Genomic DNA, 19,488 nt, shown 5'->3' with positions numbered 1-19,488 from the left:
ACAGGGGTCGCCTAAGACCATCCTGCATATCAGGTATTTACATGACGATTCATCACAGTAGCGACATGACAGTGACGAAGTAGCCACGAAAATAATGTTATGGTTGGGTCACAGCATGAGGAACTGTATTAAAGGGCCAGAAGGTTGAGAACCGCTGTTAGGGCCTAAGAGGACCTGTCAGTGGACCCAGGGCAGGTCCGTCGCTGCACTTCCACCGCCGCGCCGCCGGGCGTCGCTGTTTCACGCGCGCCGGGGACGTGGGCGGGACTTCCGGGTGCTAGGAGGCACAACTTCCGGAGGGAGGCGGAAGAATCGCTGGCTCTGCGCTGGGGTGTCCCGGGACGGCTGAGGGCCCCCCGGGGTGCAGGAGAGAACCGCCGGGGCGGGCCGGCCGCGCTCGGGGTGTCGGGGCCGCAGGCCTGAGGGATGAGGAGGCGCCATGTCCAGCGACGGGGCCAGGAAGCAGTTCTGGAAGCGCAGCAACAGCAAGGTCCCGGGCAGGTGGGTGTGACGGGCGCGCTGGGCTGGGGTCAGGGGTTAGAGGTCGGCCTGCTGGGGGGTGGGTGGCGTCGGGGTCCCGGGGCGGGGTCGCCTGGGCTCGCGGGGGCCTGCGCCGGTGAGGGGCCTGGGTCGGGGCGCGGGGTCTGGAGGCGCGGCCGGGAGGGGGCGCGGCCGGGAGGGGGGGCCCTTCCCGCCGTCCTGGGTGCCGGGGCGAGGCCGCGGGGCCTGGGGGGGTCCGGAGGCGGCTGTCGGGCTGCTCGGGGCGCGGCGGCGCTGACCCCCAGGCTGGCCGGTCCCTCCGTGGCCGCCGCTCTGCCGGGCGCGCGAAGGTCGGTGGGAGGCGCCCCGAGAAGCTCCGTGGCCCCACTAGCTTGACTCCGCGGCAGGAAGCAGAGCGATGAAAAACAGACCAGCTCCCGCCGCGCCCCGGGGCGCCAGGGCTCCCCTAGGCAGCCTCGAGGGGCTGTCACCGCCCAGCCCGGCCTGAGGGGCGCAGAGCTGGAGGGAGAAGACTCCTTAAGGGCGCTGGTGAGGGGAGGAGCCTGGGTGGGGGGCGGAGCGGGGGCGGAGCCAGTGGGGGGAGGAGCCTGGATGGGGGATGAGCGGGGGGGGGCGGGGGAGGAGCCAGTGGGGGGAGTAGCGCTGATGTGGGAGGAGCCTGGGTGGGGGGGATGGGGGGTGTGGGAGGAGCCAGTGGGGGGAGTAGCACTGATGGGGGAGGAGCCTGGGTGGAGGGAGGAGCGGGGGCGGGGGAGGAGCACCCGTGGGGGGAGCAGCAGGGGGTGGGGGAGCACCCGTGGATGGAGGAGCGCAGGTGGGAGGAGCGCCGGTGGGGGGAGGATCTGAGGAGGAGGGAGTAGTGCTGGTGGAGGGAGGAGTGTAAACAAAGGCCAGGATTTCTAAGCCCATTTTGTCTGGAAACCAAGGCTGAGATACTGGACCCCAAGAATCGTGGTGTGACCCTAACTCCCAGGGGACTCACCCCAGGCCCAGCTTCGGCATCAGGGTTCCTGAGAAACACCACGTGCGAGTGTGGATCGTGCGCTTTGGAGACCGCTGTGTCTGGGCAGCGGGATGTGGGGCCCGCAGGGTGAGCCGCCGGCCGGGAGGGGGTCCCCGAGACCCTCTTCGCTGTGTAGGACTGTGCTTGACTGAGGAACAGAAAGAGCTTTCATTAGAACCAGCGTCGGGGTCCAAGAGGATGTGAAAACCTGGACCGGCAGCAAGTAGGAAGCCCCAGGAGTGACAGGGACGAGTGCTCTGGAACGCGGACTCGGAAGAGGAGCCACGTGGCATCAGAACACACGTTGCCCGGGGCTGGCTCAGTGGTTGAGCATCGACCTGTGAACCAGGAGGTCACGGTTCAGTTCCCAGTCAGGGCACGTGCTGACCCAGGGCAGGCTTCGGGGCTGCTCTTCCACCGGGCTGTGGGCTCAGCCCCCAGTAGGGGGCGTGCAGGAGGCAGCCGATCCATGACTCTCTCATCATTGATGTTTCTATCTCTCTCTCCCTTTCTCTCTCTCAAATCAGTGAAAACTAAAAAAAAGAACGCACATGTGGGTTTTAGGTCTTGAGGTTTGGTGCCACTTCAGTCCGAATCACGTAACAACCAATCCAGGTGGAGGAACAGTTGAGCTCCCGGATGTGGTTCTGAGGTGAATGAACCTTTGGATGGATGACTGTCTCTTGGTGATTCGTCATCGGACTGAGTTCAGTGGTGCCCCCCCCAAATCCATGAGCCTGCGACTGGGACCTTGTGCGGCGTCATCAGTTAAGGGCTCACGCTGGGGTAGGCGGGCCCTAGCCCAGTGCCTGCTGTCCTGCTAAGAAGAGAGAGGTTTGGACAGAGCGCAGACCTTGGGGGGACGCCGTCTGAAGCTGGAGGCAGCGATTGTAACGACGCGCTTACAAGCCAGGGAGCGCCGAGGGACCTGGGAGCCCGCGGGAGTGACAAGAGGCAGGAGGGCCCTCCCCCAGAGCCTTCCGAGAGGGTGGCCCCGCGACACCTCGACTTTGCTTTCTCGCCCCCAGGACCAGGAGAGGACAAGTGTCTGCGGTTGGAAACCCTGAGTTGTGGCCGTGGGTTGGGACGGCCGCAGGAGACGGAGGCAGCCCTTGACTTCTCTGAGGTCCGTGTCCCAGAGGCAGCCTGCCTTCTCCGTCCGTGCCCGTGCCGTGCAGGGCTGTGCCCAGGCGCTTCTGAGAGCAGCTCCCGTGTTACAGTGTGTGGGGCCGTGGAGGACGGTTAGGGGCTGTCACTGCCGGTGCAGGACCCAGGGAGGGTGGCCCGCCACGGCCTGGGCCGCTGCCCTGTGCCCCATGCCCCCTGCCCTGGTGGCGGCCTTGCCCTGGCAGTGCCGCTGCGTCGCGGGACAGGAGTTGCAAAGGTTTGTCCTTTTCCTGTTGGGAGGTCAGTGGTGACCGTTGGCCACAGGCACCGTCTACCCGGGCAGGTGCCCGCCAGGTCCCCTGGCTTTGCCAGCCCCTCAGGTGCTTCCGTGACTGTTCAGCTCTTTGTTTTGAGTGTGGACCCGAACCCAGAGGACCTCGAAGGAGGAAGACACCCCCACGCAGTGCAGGGCTGTGAGGGGCTTGTCTGCGGCACAGCCTGAACGATGAGTGATTCCTAGTGATCGTTCCCTCGCGCTCCTTCCCGCGACCCTGATGGGTGTCCTGGGGTGCCTGCGGCTGCTGTCCTTGTGCTTGGCAGGTGTAGTCTCCAGGGGTTTGGCGTTTACAAGACGCGCTCTGCCCCACGCGGTGCTCACAGGCGGGCTGGGTTTGGAGCCCCTGAAAGGGGTGCTGAGAAGCAGGAGTGTTTCCCATCATGCCTCCGGCCCTTCGTGACCCGACCCCTGCTTAGTCTGTGCACGTCTCCCAGCTCTCCTTGCTTGAACTCTGCTGAGCAGGGCTGCTGTCTGTGCCAGGTGGTGCTCATCAATTTCATTCTCCTCAGACCAAATCCTTGCCCTCCCATTCCTCCCTTTTGCTTGGTCGTTATTATTTTTTAACTAGAGCAGTGATGGCGAACCTATGACGCGTGTCAGAGATGACACGCGAACTCATTTTTTTGGTTGACTTCTCTTTGTTAAATGGCATTTAAATATATAAAATAAATATCAAGAATGTAAGTCTTTGTTTTACTATGGTTGCAAATATCAAAAAATGTCTATATGTGACACGGCACCAGAGTTAAGTTAGGGTTTTTCAAAATGCTGACACGCCGAGCTCAAAAGGTTCGCCATTATTGAACTAGAGGCCTGGTGCAAGAAATTCATGCACTGGGGCGGGGGGGGGGGCAGTGGCCTGTGCCCTCTCACAGTGCGGGAGCCCTGCGATTGATCTCCCCAAAGAGGTAGATCCCACTCACCCATCCGGGGCTCCTCGATGGATTGCCCCAAAGAGGTAGGCCGGAGTTGGGGGCCCTGCCCCTGGCATTGCTGTGCAGAGCTGCTGGGACCCGCCCCCGCGGCTCCGTGCGGAACTGCTGGGACCCCCGGCGTCGCCTCGCAGAGCCACCGGGACCTGCCTCTGCACTGCGCACACAGCGCCAAGTCCCTGCCCACCCGTGCCCGCCCGCCTTCTGCACACGCAGCCTCCTGGTGATGGATTGTTACAGCATGAGGGTGTGAGGGCGAGACGACCACATAGGCTTTTATTAGTACAGATTTGTAAACCTCCCTCCAGTGAACCTGGTCAGAGGTGGAAAGGCCTCTGACCGGGAGTCCGTGGTCCGGGTTTTTGCCTCCTTTCCTGTTAATCCCCGTGGGACCTGCGGGCATGTCGCTCCCGCCCCATCAGTTTCTGCACGCGAGGCCTGAGGGAGCGGGTCAGTCCTCCTGGCTGTGACCTGCGGGAGGATCTTCGCTTGGCCTCATTGATGAGAATGAGAGGAGGCCTTTGCAACATTTTGAGAGTTTGATCACTTATTCACTCATCCAATATTTACTTCACCCATACTGGGTGCCAGCAACAGTTTCAGGTGCTGGAGACACAGCAGGAGGAGACAGACCGGAATCTGTGCTGTCCCGGCGTGCAGTGAGCAGGGGAGGCCGGGCCGAGCCAAGCTCCGTCGGGGGGCGGATAGACAGCAGGGACGTGGGGTGGGGAGTCCAGAGGTGGGTGCGCCACTCCCTCAGGCCTCCCGGGGACAAGATGTGCAGAGGAGAGGGCACAGTCCCCGGGAGGCTGGAGCAGAGGGGTCCAGGCAGAGGGCCAGCAAGGGCAAAGGCCCTGGTTCGGGATCAGTGCTGGTGTGTCTGAGAGCAAAGGGCCCTGAAGACAGTGCACGGGGGAGGGAGGGGGCGTCCTGGGGTGCAGGGGGAGGGCCTCGCCACAGGAAGGACCTGGTCTTTCAGGCTTTTATTCTGTGTGAAGGGCCTTTGTGGGCTCCTCGGCGGCGAGTGGCGTGACCTGCGCTGGGTGGCGGGGTTCCCGGGGCTGCTGGGCCGAGCGGGAGCCCAGCCGGCGCTGCGAGCATCCCGGGAGGGGGAGGTGATGGTGACTGGATGCGCAGCAGCAGGTGGAGGAAGACGCAGGAGAGGTTCAGTCTCTGACTCCCCAGGCCTGTTCTTCTCGGGCCGTTGACCCGCTTGGCTCCCGAGGGGCCGTGCTTTCTGCAGCCGCAGCCGGCACCCTGACCGTTAGATGCCAGGACGAACGCTCGCAGGCGGGCGAGTCAGCAGCCTTGCCGCGGGCCCTGCTTGTGTGCTGGCGGGCTGCCTGGCGTGAGCTGCTGGCAGAGGCCGGGCTGGCGGCGGGGCCTGCCTGGGCGACATGTGTGAGTGGGCTGGCAGCAGGAAGGCCCGATGGAGGGTGGCAGGGCTGTGGGTGCCTGGGGTGGAGCCGAGCACGAGAGGCTCACGGTGCCGCGGCCCTGACAGCTCAGCCGCAGCTGCCACGGCCACGAGGGGCCTGAGCAGGTGAAACAGTCGGCTCACAGGGCGCGGAGGGAATCGTGGGGGAAACTCCTTTACTCAGCCCACTGAGGAGCGCCTCCCACGGGCCAGGCGCACGGCATGCTGGCCAGGAGGCATGGCCTCCAGTGGCCACAGGGGAGAAGGAGACAGTAAACACGGAGACACGCCAGCGTCGGAAGTGCTCCGAAGGCCACGCTCTGGGAACGCACGTGGGCAGTCGCTGGGCACTGTGGTGGCGGGTCATGTCCTCCCAGAGGAGGCCACACAGGCTGAGACCTGGCGTTGGAGAGGGGCCGCTCAGCCATGTGGGGTGGCTGCCCCACTCCTGCCGGGACTCGCCCGCGCGGAGACCAGGGGCCCCGGAGGAGGAAGCCAGGAGGAGAGCCAGCCCAGAGCACGCAGGCTCTGAGGCCCATGGAGAAGATTTGGGTCTTGGCCCCGAGAGCCGTGAGCCAGGACCGAGAGGACGTGGCCGCGGCTGGGGTCTCAGAGGCGTGGGCAGACAGGCTGAGGCCACGCTGCAGGTGGGTGTCGGGATCGCTGGTCGCTGGTGCTGGGCCTTCGGGACCACAGGGTCTGGCCTGAGGATGGGTGTGGTCGGCAGAGCGAGGGCCCCAAGGACCTGCGGGTCGTCATGTTACGTGGCAGAGGGAGTCAGGGCGGTCAGAGCGTGGTGTGCGCGGGCCCCTGCTCTGGGCGTGCTGGCTGGGAGGAGGAAGGGGCCAGTGCAGAGGGTGCGGTGGCCTCCGGAAGCGGGGCAGCCGGCAGGGGCCTGGCCCCTCAGCCACAGGAGTGTGCGCCCCGCCAACACCGGAGTGAGCAGGATGGTGCTCCGGAGCCGAGGGCAGCGGTGAACCTGGGCTCGGCGGCGGGGGGGTCTGGGGGGGGGTGGGGGGTGCTCGGGTTCCGACCTCAGAGCTGGAGTACTCGTGCCGCTCAGTTTGTGGTCATTTGTAGCAGCGGCCACAGCCAGGCCGGGTGGGGAAGAGGGAGGGTTCGGGGCGTGTGCCTGGGGTGGGGGAGGGTTGCAGGTAGCCCTCTGCCCTGCCCTGCAGAGTCCTGCTGTGAACGTGGATGGGTGCCCGGGTCAGTCTTCACGATGGCGGGTCCCCCACTGGCAGCCTCTGCCAAGCCCCTGCCTGCTGAGAAGCTCTGAGCTGCGGCCCGACCTGCGGCTCGCGTGTTTTATCAGCCTGTCTGCCTGCTGTGCTTTCTGGCAGCTGCTGGCCTGCGATTTACTCGCGGTTCCTGTGGCAGGGACCCAGGAGCCTGTGCCCTGGCGGGGGTGGCGTGTTCGAGGGGGACCTGGGAGCACCAGTGGGTGGCTTTTGCCCTGTTCGCAGCTCCTTCTGCTGGCTTGTTTTCCAGCGCCACATTTCATGCCATTGATGCTCTAGGGGCGCTTGAGGGGTGCGATGAGCAGCTCGCTCTCGGTTCCCCCCGACGTTCCCTTTGCCGATGAGAGGAGGGCGTCAGGAGGCCCAGAGGGCGTGGGGCAGCGATCTCTTCCCTTTATGGGGCCCCACGCCATGCGCCATGGGGAACTCCCGCTTTGAGTCTCCCCAGTCTTTGTCCCCCCATTCTGTAACACGCTCCCTCTTTTCTGGGACTTAGTGGAGATGCCGGCTGGGTCCCAGGGTGGAAGGCGCGGAGTCTCAGTGGCTCAGAGTCACGGAGGCTCCCTGTGCACTGCGAGGACGAGGGCTGAACACACGTGAGTGACTGATGGGGCCACGCAGGGAGCATGCGCCGCCCGCCAGGCCCTGGCCAGCCGCTCGCGTGTGCTTCTCCGCACGGGCAGCGTTGGAGGCTCCGAGGGCCACGGCTCCGAGAGTTGGCTGGCGTGAGCTCAGGCTGCCTGCCCACCAGTCCCGGGTTCTGACCTGCGGGCCTCGTCCTGTGCGTCCTTGCTCATCCTGGGCCGTGCTGCCAGGCCGGCCTGGTGCGTGCCTGCCTGGCTGGCGCGGCATCGGCTGCTCTTCCTTCTCACACACACTGCACACCGGAGCTGGGCCCTGCTGCAGGGCAGACCTCCCTGGCGCGGCGCTGGCCTGTGGGGGGAGCTGCTCTCCACGTCTTCTCTCTGCAGGTTTCAAAATGAGCTTCCTTTTTTTTTTTTTTAATATATTTGTATTGATTTCAGAGAGGAAGAGAGAGAGAGAGAGAGAGATAGAAACATCAGTGATGAGAGACAATCATTGATCAGCTGCCTCCTGCACGCCCCCCACTGGGGATCGAGGCCGAAACCTGGGCATGTGCCCTTGACCGGAATTGAACCCGGGACCCTTCAGTCTGCAGGCCAACACTCTATCCACTGAGCCACACCAGCTAGGGCAAGATGAGCTTCCTTTCAATAAACATTCCTACTAAACTCACAAGTGGAATGACCTGCGGGCTCTGAGGCTCACACCACAGACGGAGCTGCGTCTGTCCCGCCCTCTGGGTGAGCTCCCGATCCTCCCCAAAGCCTTTGCAGGTGATGGGGCAGCCCGGGGCGTGGGCGCCCCTCCAGGCTGCTCCGTGCACCTTGCTCTTGTTCCCACGTGCACGCGTGTGCAGGGGGCGAGGCCAGTCGGCTGTGGGGCTGCACGTTGTGCTGTTGGGGTGGGAAACCCGGGCGGCGGGGGCTGGCCAGGCTTCTCGGGTTCAGGGGAGACGCTGAGGCCCACTCTCAGTGTGTACAGCACAGGACGGGGTCCCCTCGGCTGGGGCTCTGGGACGGCCCATTGGGGTGGGGCACCGGACGCCACCTTGCCTGTGCGGAGGCCTCTGCGTGACAGCTGCGGGCGGGCCGGAGCGCCGCGGCTGCTGGGACCGACGTTTCAGGACGGGCGTGTGGCACGTCCACTGTGGACCCGTCCTGCGTTCTCTTAGGCTCATTGATAACCTGGGGTTAGCTTTCTGTTCCAAACCCGTCACCAGAGCCGCTGTAGCATTCGGGTCCCAGCCCATGGGGTTAGGTAGAGCGCCCTGATTGAAGGAGCTCCTGCAGGAAGGGGCCTGCAGGGGGCGCGCTGGTCCCTCCTGTGAGAGCTGCCTCCTGCCTGCACCGCAGCTGTACCTGGAAAGGCTTCAGCAGCACTGGCTGCACGGGCAGGAGAGCGGGCAGAGGGAGCAGGCGCTACGGGCCTCCCGCTCCCAGGCCTGGGTGTGCAAAGGAGCCGATGCGGTCCTGCAGCGGGGGCCCTTCCGCGGGGAGGACACACCGACCCGGAGCTCCGCGTGTAGCACGTGACACGCTCTGCGGGGGAGGCGTGAGGAGAGGCCCAGCAGCATGGGCAGGGCGGGAATTCTGCCGCAGCGTGGGTGACATCACACTGGACTGAGGGACCATCTGTTCCTTGAGGCACTTACTTGGGTGTGCGGGGTGTTGTGTAGTCAGGGGCTTTGGCTGCACCTTCTTGACAGTGAGAGTGGCTGAGGGCCAGGTGTGATGGGGAGTGTGCTGGGGGCCAGGTGTGATGGGGAGTGTGCTGGGGGCCAGGTGTGATGGGGAGTGTGCTGAGGGCCAGGTGTGATGGGGAGTGTGCTGGGGGCGAGGTGTGGGGGGAGCGTGCCGAGGGCCAGGTGTGGGGGGAGCGTGCCGAGGGCCAGGTGTGATGGGGAGCGTGCCGAGGGCCAGGTGTGTGCCGGGGGCCAGGTGTGGGGGGAGTGTGCCGGGGGCCAGGTGTGGGGGGAGTGTGCCGGGGGCCAGGTGTGATGGGGAGTGTGCTGGGGGCCAGGTGTGATGGGGAGTGTGCTGGGGGCCAGGTGTGATGGGGAGTGTGCTGAGGGCCAGGTGTGATGGGGAGTGTGCCGGGGGCCAGGTGTGGGGGGAGCGTGCCGAGGGCCAGGTGTGATGGGGAGCGTGCCGAGGGCCAGGTGTGTGCCGGGGGCCAGGTGTGGGGGGAGTGCGCCGAGGGCCAGGTGTGGGGGGAGTGTGCCGGGGGCCAGGTGTGGGGGGAGTGTGCCGGGGGCCAGGTGTGATGGGGAGTGTGCCGGGGGCCAGGTGTGGGGGGAGCGGGCCGAGGGCCAGGTGTGGGGGGAGCAGGCTGAGGGCCCGGTGTGGGGGGAGCGTGCTGAGGGCCAGGTGTGGGGGGAGCGTGCTGAGGGCCAGGTGTGGGGGGAGCGTGCTGAGGGCCAGGTGTGATGGGGAGTGTGCTGAGGGCCAGGTGTGGGGGGAGTGTGCCGAGGGCCAGGTGTGATGGGGAGTGGGCTGAGGGCCAGGTGTGGGGGGAGTGTGCTGAGGGCCAGGTGTGATGGGGAGTGGGCTGAGGGCCAGGTGTGGGGGGAGCGTGCTGAGAGCCAGGTGTGGCGGGGAGTGGGCTGAGGGCCAGGTGTGGGGGGGAGTGGGCTGAGGGCCAGGTGTGGGGGGAGTGGGCTGAGGGCCACGTGTGGGGGGAGCGTGCTGAGGGCCAGGTGTGGGGGGAGTGTGCTGAGGGCCAGGTGTAGCAGGGAGTGGTGCTCTGCAGGGGTAGTGGAGTTCCAAAGCTTGGCCGTGCACAAGTAGGCCCAGATAGTCTTGATCTTGGGGTTTTAAAAAACCTTCTAGACCTGTGTGTAAAACAGCCAGACAGGTTCCTTTGAGATGCTGTCATACTGTGCGCATCTGGCTTACTTTTCTAAGTCATGTCATGAAGCTTACTTACCTTAATTCTTGTAGCTGTGGTTCAGTCATGTTTTCTTTGGGTTCATGTTCCATTATATGTATATATTCCAGTTTGTCTACTTATTTTTTCAGATAATTCTTAAAAATTAAAAAGAAAAGGTTACAAACCTCCCTGAACCTGTCCCTTGGTGTGCAGGGCATGTGCTCACAAGTGGAATTCTGTCCCGTGTGCCTCCTTTCCATAAGAAACCACTAGTGTTCTCGTTAAAACTGAGTTACTGTAGCGCTTTAAAGCAGTATAATTTACTAAAAAGCTTATTGGGTCGTGTTTTTAAAAGAAAGATTTCATGATCTGAAATGAGGTAGTTGCCACTTATTTTTCTAAAATGGCTTCAGTTGAAACTTGTTTTTCTTCTCAGCTAGGCAAGACCAAATAGAAATGAAATTTTAATAAGGTGAAATGAGGTTCCTTTTAGTCTGAGGTTGGACTTTGTTGGAACATTTTCTGCTCAATAAACACAAGTGGTTGCCCATGAAGAATTAATGAGTTCGCGGCTGCGCGGGAGGGAGAGGCCTGCAGCCCGCGATAAGCTGTGAGGCTCTCGTGAACACGCTGATCCAGAGGCAGCGGCGCTGCCTCCCACTTTGAACCGCGTCAACGCTGCGAGGTCCCGGGAGAATGCGAATGTTGAGGACAGACGGGGTGGGCGTGTTGGTGAGCGCTGTTTGTACATCACGTTGCAGTACTCACACTGCTATCGTACACGGTCATCTCATTCCATACTCCTTCTTCAAAAAAGCATGTTTTTATTGATTTCAGAGAGGAAGGGAGAGGGAGAGAGAAATAGAAACATCAATGATGAGAGAGAATCATTGATCAGCTGTCTCCTGCACGCCCCACACTGGGGATGGAGCCCACAGCCCGGGCCTGTGCCCCGACCGGAATGGAACTGTGACCTCCTGGTTCATAGGTTGATGCCCAACCACTGAGCCACACTGGCCGGGCTTCATACACATTCTTATTCCCATGTCTGGGACGAGGACACTGAAGCTCAGAGCAATTACTTGGTTAATAATGAGCCAGCTCGTACCTGCTGGAGGTGGGGCTCGAACCCAGGCCTCTTGATCCCTACAACTGGGAACTGCCTGCCAAGGTCAGGAGGCCTCTGTGACGCTTCCGGAAGGGCCATCGCTGGGGGGTTGTGCTTGGTCTAGGCAGGTGGCTACTTTCTTTCCCTACAAAAAACTGCTCACGGATTCTGTGGGCCAGGAGCTCAGACCTGACTCAGTGGGAGCAGCTGGTCTGCCCCATGGGGTCCGGGTGTCACTGGGCAGCCTGGACAGCGGGGACCCAGTGCAAGGCTGGTTCCCTCACGTGTCTGGCGGATGCGGGCTGTCAGCTGGGACCGTGCGCACTGCGAGTGGCAAGGCTTGCACGTGGGCTCCAGTGTGGCTAGCATGGTGGCTGCGTTCCAGGAGAGAACCCAGGAGGACTGGGTGGCAGCTAGATTGCCTTTAAAAAATCACAGCTTTATTGAGAGTCACACAATATAATTCACCCCTTTAAATTCACATACAGTACATTCACTCATTTAAAGTTTTACCTTCAGTGACATATGTCCATGTATTACAAGAGTCGTATACCCATCCTCACAGTTAGTTTTAGATAATGCTTATCACCTGGAAAAGAAACGCTGTCCCCTGTACCTGTCACCCCAGCTTCCCACTCCCCACCCTGAGCAGCCCCTCCTCTATTTTCTGTCTGTCTAGATTTGTCCATTCTAGACATTTTCTATAGGTGGAATGTGACTGGCTTCTTGCACTTAGCATGTTTTCAAGGTTCTTCTATGTGGTGGTGTGTCTGCCCTTCATTTTATAGCTGAATAGTATTCCATTGGGTGGGTATACCATGTGTGGTTTTCCATGTCTCTGCTGACGGGCTGTGTGAGTTTTGGTGTGGGATGTCTTCATTTCCCTCTGGTATTCACCGGGAATGGAGTGACTGGGTCATGTGGTCACTCTTTTTAAAAATATTTGGGGAACTGTCCGTCTGTTTCCCAAAAATGGCTACACCATTTTCATTCCCAGCAGCTGGCGTAAGGCTTCTGTTTTCTGTTTTCTTGTTATTATGTGTCTCTTATTTTAGCCAGCGAGTGTGTGCGAAGTGGTAGCTTATTGTGGTTTTCATTTCCTTAATGGCCAGATGTTGAGCATCTTTTCATTTGTGTCTTGACCTATTGTGTATCTTCTTTGGAGAAATCGCTATTCAAATCCCTTTTCCTTTTTTAAATTAATTGTTCTTTTATTTTTGAGTTTGGAGAGTTCTTCGTATATTCCAGATGCAATCTTTTATCAGATATGTGATTGCAACAGCCCCCACCCCACCACCCCCGTCTGTGGTTGTCTTTCTATTTTCTTTCTTCTTTTGGGGCAGAATTTTGTGGTTTTATGAACACACATACAATGTGCACACAGCCTGGCCCTGGGGGTGGTGACTGCTGGCAGCTGGGCTGCTCCTCCCGCAGTGGCTTTGCGGGTCTTTGGGGAGACGTGTGAGCAGTCAGCACAGTGGGACCTGCTGCTCGTCGGCAGCGCGGCAAGCTCCTTGACGTTATGGACCAGAATCTTCCGGAAGCCGCCGGGCAGCATGTGCTGTTTTCCTGTTGCCCCCGTGACCGGTGTTGGGCATCAGGATCTGGCCCTTGGCTCTTCTCCGCCCCCTGTTGTCAGTGCCTCTGGGTTCCCGCCCGCCCCGCTCAATCTTGACGCGTCGGTCTGACTGGTGCCGGAGGAACGTCCTGGTCCTCTTTTGGACAGTCTGGGGGCTTCAAGGGTCTGAGGGCAGCCACGGTGCCTTTAAAGGAGACAGGGACCCGGACACACACAACAGCCCGGCCTTCAGCACTGGTCACTGTCGTGCGGCCGCCAGCCGCCCAGCAAGCAGGCGATGGAGTGGGGCTCTGCCAGGCCTGCGCTCCCTCCGTCTGCGAAGCTGGCGCGGCCTGGGCGGGTCTTTCTGTTTTCTTGATGGTGTTCTTCGAAGCACCAAAGGTTTTACTTTGGACAACGTCCGGTTGATCTGGTTGTTGTTATTGCTCTTGGTGTCATCCTAAGAAGCCAGTACCTATCCTAAGTTCTGTGTTTTTTTGCTCAGAGTTTTATAGCTTTAGCTCCTCCATTTAGGTCTCTGCTTTTGAGTTAGCTTTTGTGTAGGTGGAGAGGCTAGTGTGCACTTTGTTCTTTTGCGTGTCGATGTCTCGTCCCAGCACAGCTGTTGAAAGACAGTTCTCTCCCCGTTGGGAGTCTTGGCACCTTGTCGTGAACCTCGGGCCTCTCCGTTCTGCGCGGGCCGTGTTTATCCTTAGCGGGGCCATGCTGACTCGGTGACGGGTCTCCCAGTGAGGTTTGAGATCGGGGAGCGTGCGAGTCCTCTCACTTCGTTCTTCTTCGATACTGTTTTGGTTTCTTGGGTCCCTTGAATGTGCACATGAACTTCCAGATCGGCTTGTCAGTGTCTGCAGAGAAGCTGTATTGAATCTGTATTGAATGTGGGGAGAATAGCAACAATATTAAGTCTTCTGATACACGAATTTGGTTGTCTTTCCATTGATTTAGGTCTTTAATTTCTTTCAGTGCTACATCTTAGTTTTCAGGGTCTAAGTTTCACATACCTTTGTTAAATACATTCTTAAGTGTTTCATTCTTTTTGATGCCATTATATGTGGGATTGTTTCTTTAATTTCATTTCGGGTTGTTCCTTGCAAGTGTATAGAAATGTAATTCATTTTTGTGCGTTTATCTTGTATCTTGAAACCTTGCTGAATTTGTTTCTAAGTTCTGATTTTTTTAGTGGATTTCTTAAGACTCACTGTACCCAGGAAATACCCTGTCACCTTGTTCGGTAGCCGTACTTCCCCTTTCTAACTGGGTGCCCTTTACTTCTCGCCTGATCGCTCCGGACAGGTCTGCAGGACAATGTGGAGGGAGTGGCGTCTCGTTTCCTCTTCGGGCCGAAGTCTGATGTGAGCCGTGGCTTTGCAGATGTTCTTGATCAGAGGGAGGGCACTTCCTTCGAATTCTAGTTTGTGGAGCCTTTCTCCGTGAAGGCTGTTGACGTTTTACAGTGTCTGTTCTGCTGAGATGATCATGTGGTTTTTGTCCTTTTTTCCTGTTAATATGGTATTTTGTAGTAATTGATTTCTGGTTGTTAAGCTGATTCCGGACACAGTGGATCTGAGGCCGCCTGTCCCTGCTGGAGCCCAGGTCATCAGAGGCGGGGCTGAATCACGTGGGAGTGTTTATCCCAGTGATACCGCCGTATGGGGAGAGCAGTGACGGGTCACCTTGGAAATGCTGCTCTGCCCCCTCGCCAGGGGCTGATTATATGCAGGTCAGCGGGTGGGGAGAGTCGATAGGTAGTGAGTCCCGGGCCTGCCTTCTCTCACGGTCCCTGCAGAGACCAGCCCGAATGCTGCAGAGAGGCGCCCTTCAGGTGGCTGTCCTTGGTGTGGGCTCCGGGCGGCCTGACCCCCAGGGCCCGCTCTCCCTGTAACACAGCCTCCGTCTCCCAGGTCATCTGTAGTGAGTGAGTGAGGTGACTGCCACAAACAACTGTGGTCCTATGCTTATACACGCCCCCCCTCCCCCCCCATCAAAACTAGCCTTGCATGGACAAAAAAGGAGGCTTACGTAACACTTTTTTAAAATTTTATTTTATTGATTTTTTACAGAGAGGAAGGGAGAGGGATAGAGAGTTAGAAACATCGATGAGAGAGAAACATCGATCAGCTGCCTCCTTCACACCCCCTACCGGGGATGTGCCTGCAACTAAGGTACATGCCTTTGACCGGAATCGAACCCGGGACCTTTGAGTCCGCAGGCCGACGCTCTATCCTCTGAGCCAAACTGGTTAGGGCAACACTTTAAACAATAAAGAATTAAAAAATAACTAGCCTTGCATTCCTTGGAAAAATCCCATTTTGTCACGTAATAGAATTATTTTTTTAATCCTCACCTGAGGGTGTGTTTCCATTGATTCTAGAGAAAGGAAGGGAGGGGGAGAGAGAGAAACATTGATGGCAGCCTCATGTATATGCCCAGACTGGGGATGGAGCCTGTAACCTGAGTATGTGCCTGGACTGAGAATTGAACTTGCAACCCTTTGGTGCCCAGGACGATGCTCCAACCGAGTCACACTGGCCCGGGCATGACATATACATTTAAAAAATGATCTTGCCTGTCCAGCGTGGCTCAGTGGTTGAGCGTCGATCTATGAACCAGGAGGTTACGGTTTGATTCGGTCAGGCCGCATGCCGGGATCCCCAGTAGGGGGCGTGCAGGAGGCAACAGTCAATGATTCTCTCTCATCATTGATGTTTCTGTCTCTCCCTCTTCCTTCCTCTCTGAAATCAATAAACATATATTTAAAAAATGATCTTGTATTTCGTTCACTGGCATTTTGTTTGCCTTTGCATGTATATTTACAGACAGACTAGTGGCCCAGTGCATAGATTCGTGCACATTGAAAGGAAATTAATTAGAAGGAATATTTTAATATTGCTGTTTGCCCTTTCTCTATAATAGAAGTGTCAGAGATGAAAGAAAGTTGGTAAAATGTATGTGAAAATAACATACCAGTATAAATTGATTAACAAATAGACAATAACAACATGACATAACAACAACAAAGACATGATATAAAAACAACAAAAATGATATTAAAACAACATTGAGCCCTAACTGGTTTGGCTCAGTGGATAGAGGGTTGGCCTGCGGACTGAAGGGTCCCAGGTTCGATGCCGATCAAGGACATGTACCTGGGTTGTGGGCACATCCCCAATGAGGGGTGTGCAGGAGGCAGCTGGTTGATCTTTCTCTCTCATCAATGTTTCTAACTCTCTATCCCTCTCCCTTCCTCTCTGTAAAAAATCAATAAAATATATTTTAAAAAAAGGCAAAAAGAGAAAAACAACATGGATAGAAATGACTGATAAATTGATTAAACTTATTCTGATACCTCTCTGTATACCACATTAAGAGCAAAAACACTTTCAGAGTGCTTGACTGATTTCCCTTGCTTTATATGTATCGCAAATGCATGAGTCAACATTTATTTTTCAGTTGCCAGTGCGCGTCACAGGCGCCGGCCGGCTGGGTGGACGGACGGACGGCTGGTCACTTAGCCTGTTAGGTACATAGAATGGAGTGGTCCGCGGTGCTCTCCGCTGGCAGTGACCTGGTTTGTTTCTGGTAGCGGGTGATGCTGGCGCCATGGACTGAGCTGGAAGTGTTCTCTCTGCTCCTCGGTTTCAGAAGCATTTCTGAAGGGCTGGCCTTAATTCTTCCTTGTACTTGTTGGAACTGACCAGGGAAACAAACCTGGGCCTGGGCTCTCTGTGTAGTGTTTCCATGACTCATTCATGTCTATCAGATGTCCTTTTTCCCATTGAATTCCGGTGGTTTTAGTCTTTCTGGGAGTCTCTCTGGTCACCTCAGTTACCGCGCTTGTTGCTGTACAGCTGTTCATGATGCTCTCCCACAACCCCTTCTGCCTGTAGGGTCAACAGCCACGTCCCCCCTGCACCCTGACGTTGGGAATTCGAGTCTTCCCTCCTCGCTGTCAGTCGGTCTAGCTAAAAGTTTGTCGACTTTGCTCATCTTTTCAAAGGACCACCCTCAGTTCCTTAAGGTTTTCTCTACCATTTTCTGAGGCTGTGCCTTCGAAAGAAGCAGCCAGACCGGCGGCCCCTCAGTGATCCCCGAGCTCCTGCGGGGGTCCCTGCGGTGGCCTCTTCTCTTCCTCCCCGCGTGGCCGGGCTGCCTGTGGGCGGCCCCTGCTCCCGGCTCCCCGGAACGGCTCTGCCTTGGTCTGCATCGTGTTTCCATGTCAGGTTATTTGGAAAAGTTGGTTTATGGCCACAACTCTCCCCTCACATCCATGAAACGAAACCCCACAGGACAACAAAACTGGGCTGCACCGTTAACACTGCCCACGACGCAGTCCTGACGGAACGCTGCAAAAAGACATATCAACATTAACGTGAACTTCACACGTGTGCAGAATGAGGTGACACGTTGCCTGGAGACCGAGCCTTCGGTGGAAACGCCAACCCCTGCAGGGAGTTGCCGTGTCAGGTTCAGGTGTCGCTCCGAGGAGGCGGGCGGGAAGGGGACTGCTGGGGTCCAGCCCCAGCGGGTCCAGGGGTTCCCAAAGGTGCGGACGGAGTCGGCGAAGAATGTTTTACACGGAGACAGCATTCAGAACTCTCTAGCTTTCCTTAGTCTCCGTGGATCTTCCCTGTGCCTGGCTGAGGCCACAGAGAAAGATCCCAAGGCAAGCTGAGCCTTTATTTTATAGTGAGAGGTAAACAAGGTAGTGGTTTCCAAAGTTACACTGTTCTTGTGAGTTTCACTTGTTTACACCATGGTTATACTTCCTGCACTTCCTCAGCCCATTAGCTTCCCAGATAAGATCTAGGGAGTGTTATAAGGTCAAACCTAATTATGCTAAGAGGACTGTGCCCTCTAAGCTGGGAATTGTTTGTGACTTTGCCCACAGGTCAGTCCGAGGCTTAACCCTATATGGGCTCCCCACAGGGGACGGGTGCTTTCAGCCCTGCTGTGGGCCGGAATGCCGGGCCCGTGACGCGGTCTCTCACTGCGAGGTGCGTGGGAGTCCCTGCGCGCGACCTGGCTTTGCCACTTGCTGGCTGGGCTGACCTGGGCAGGCTCCCCGAGCTTTCTGTCCCATTCCCTTCCCTTCCCAGCTTCGGGAGGCCTCCGCGCTCCTCGGGGGTGGTCTCCTCTCCACTGCACAGCCAGCCCTGGCACCGCTCGCCCACCACTCCACGGGCGCTCCTGACGGCGCCGGGCAAGGGGCCGCTGAGGGACCTGCGATTAGATGGGGCCACCTGGGCACTCCAGGACAAGCCCGGGTCCGTCCTCAGGCACGGCCACAAAGCCCGCTGGGCCCCGCCAGGCCACACAGCACAGGTTCGGGTCAGGATGTGACACCCTTCAGGCCCTTACTCTGCAGCCACAGCGCCTGAATGGCAGGAGTCCTCTGATTTCAGGAAGGTTTGAAAACCAGCAGAAAAGGGTGGTGCCCCTTAGGGAGAGGGACCGAGGGCCTGGCAGGGAGCGACAGAGGGAGCACAGATGACAGAAGGGGTAGGAGCTGCTCCCTCACCAGGATGGGGAGACGCACCGCAGAGCCCACGTGCCTCCGTCAGGTTCGCGGCGGCCCCGCTGCAGGGTGCGTCCCGCGTGTCCCCGGCCTCCCTGTCCGGAGCTTATCCTTGGAGCACAGTGTCCTGGGCAGCATTGTCCCCAGAGTGTGTGCTGCTGTGTGACAGTCACCAGCCGTCGGAGCAGCTGCGTGTCTGGCAGTCAGCGCTGGCTGCGTGCTCATGGCGGAGCCATATGGTGGGACGGGGAGTGACGGGCGTTCTGTCCGGGGGATGGCCAGGCAGGGATGAGTCCGCTGGTGCTCATTCCATCAGCACAGATTTTCAAGACTTAATTCAGAAATAATGATAGAGTTACAAGGAAGCGCAGAGGAATGTGTAGGAAACTCCTGTGTGCCCTTCTCATTGCCGTGCTGTTCAGTTTACATGTGCTGCTTAAGTTTTTTATAGCTACCCAGCAGTACATGCAAAGTAGGTCAATGCATTTAAGTACATTGGAGAATAGTAATGACGTGGGCAACTAGGCCTGCTCTATTGCTAAGTAAAGAGGTAGGATTTCATTCTGTTTCGACAAATGAAAACATTCATCTGTGTACCTAGCAGCCCAGGTCTGCGTTTGTCCCCACTGCCCAGCCCCGCTGCCTCAGCCTTTCCGCGGTCTCCCCCGTGTGGCCGGGCCTCAGCCAGGCCGTGCTCCCCGTGTGGAAGCTGAGGGTGGCCCCCGCCAGCTGGCAGCGGGGCCGTGCTGCCAGACACCCACACTCCCCCTCCTGCCCGCCGCCTGTGGTGGTGGCATTATCTCCTGCGTGTCTCTCAGGGTGGCTGGGTGGCTGGGCAGTCCCAGGCCGCACCTCCGTGTGCCGAGCAGGAGAAAGGGAAAGCCGGGGCTTGGGGTGCGAACCCCACTGTCTCCGCCTGTGAGGCAGGGAGGCCTGCCACGTATTGCTGACCGGCCCGCAGGGTCACGTGGCCACCCCTGGCTGGACGTCCCCAGGAGGCCGGGCTGCGCAGCTGACCGACCTGGTTGTCTGCCACACGGGTCGTGTTGCTTCCATCTTAATTCTAAGTTTATCCCGATCAGCGTCAGACGGTTTCAATAAAATCAGGAACCTTTAAAACTTGTGTGTGCCTTTTTGTGCTTGTGAATCGGCTTTAGACGGACGGTGCCAGCTGGGGGTTTCCTGACGGCATTCCATGGCGCGTGTGCCGGACTGCCCTGCGGCTCCAGCAGCCCTGTCCCCGTGGCGGTGCCCGAGGCTGTGCTGACGCCGCTAGGGCTGTGGCCCTGCGGGGG

The 19,488-nt window shown here is 58.6% G+C and overlaps 1 protein-coding gene across 2 annotated transcripts in view; it reads left to right on the top strand.

The window, feature by feature from the left end:
* The first annotated feature begins 267 nt into the window (after positions 1 to 267).
* TBC1D22A (TBC1 domain family member 22A) overlaps positions 268 to 19,488 on the top strand; it is a 119,829-nt gene continuing 100,608 nt past the window's right edge. The window contains exon 1 of one of the 2 annotated variants that reach the window (XM_059681353.1): positions 268 to 501. In XM_059681353.1, coding sequence (XP_059537336.1) covers positions 440 to 501 — 62 coding nt within the window. In that variant the 5' untranslated portion in view covers positions 268 to 439. The remainder of the gene's footprint in view (positions 502 to 19,488) is intronic. The other variant, XM_059681352.1, reaches the window with a different exon arrangement.

This window comes from Myotis daubentonii, chromosome 2 (genome assembly GCF_963259705.1).
Source record: "Myotis daubentonii chromosome 2, mMyoDau2.1, whole genome shotgun sequence".
In the NCBI taxonomy this organism is placed as follows: Eukaryota; Metazoa; Chordata; class Mammalia; order Chiroptera; family Vespertilionidae; genus Myotis; species Myotis daubentonii.
Note: the sequence above shows the minus strand (reverse complement) of the source record. Positions and strands in the feature narration are given on the sequence as shown.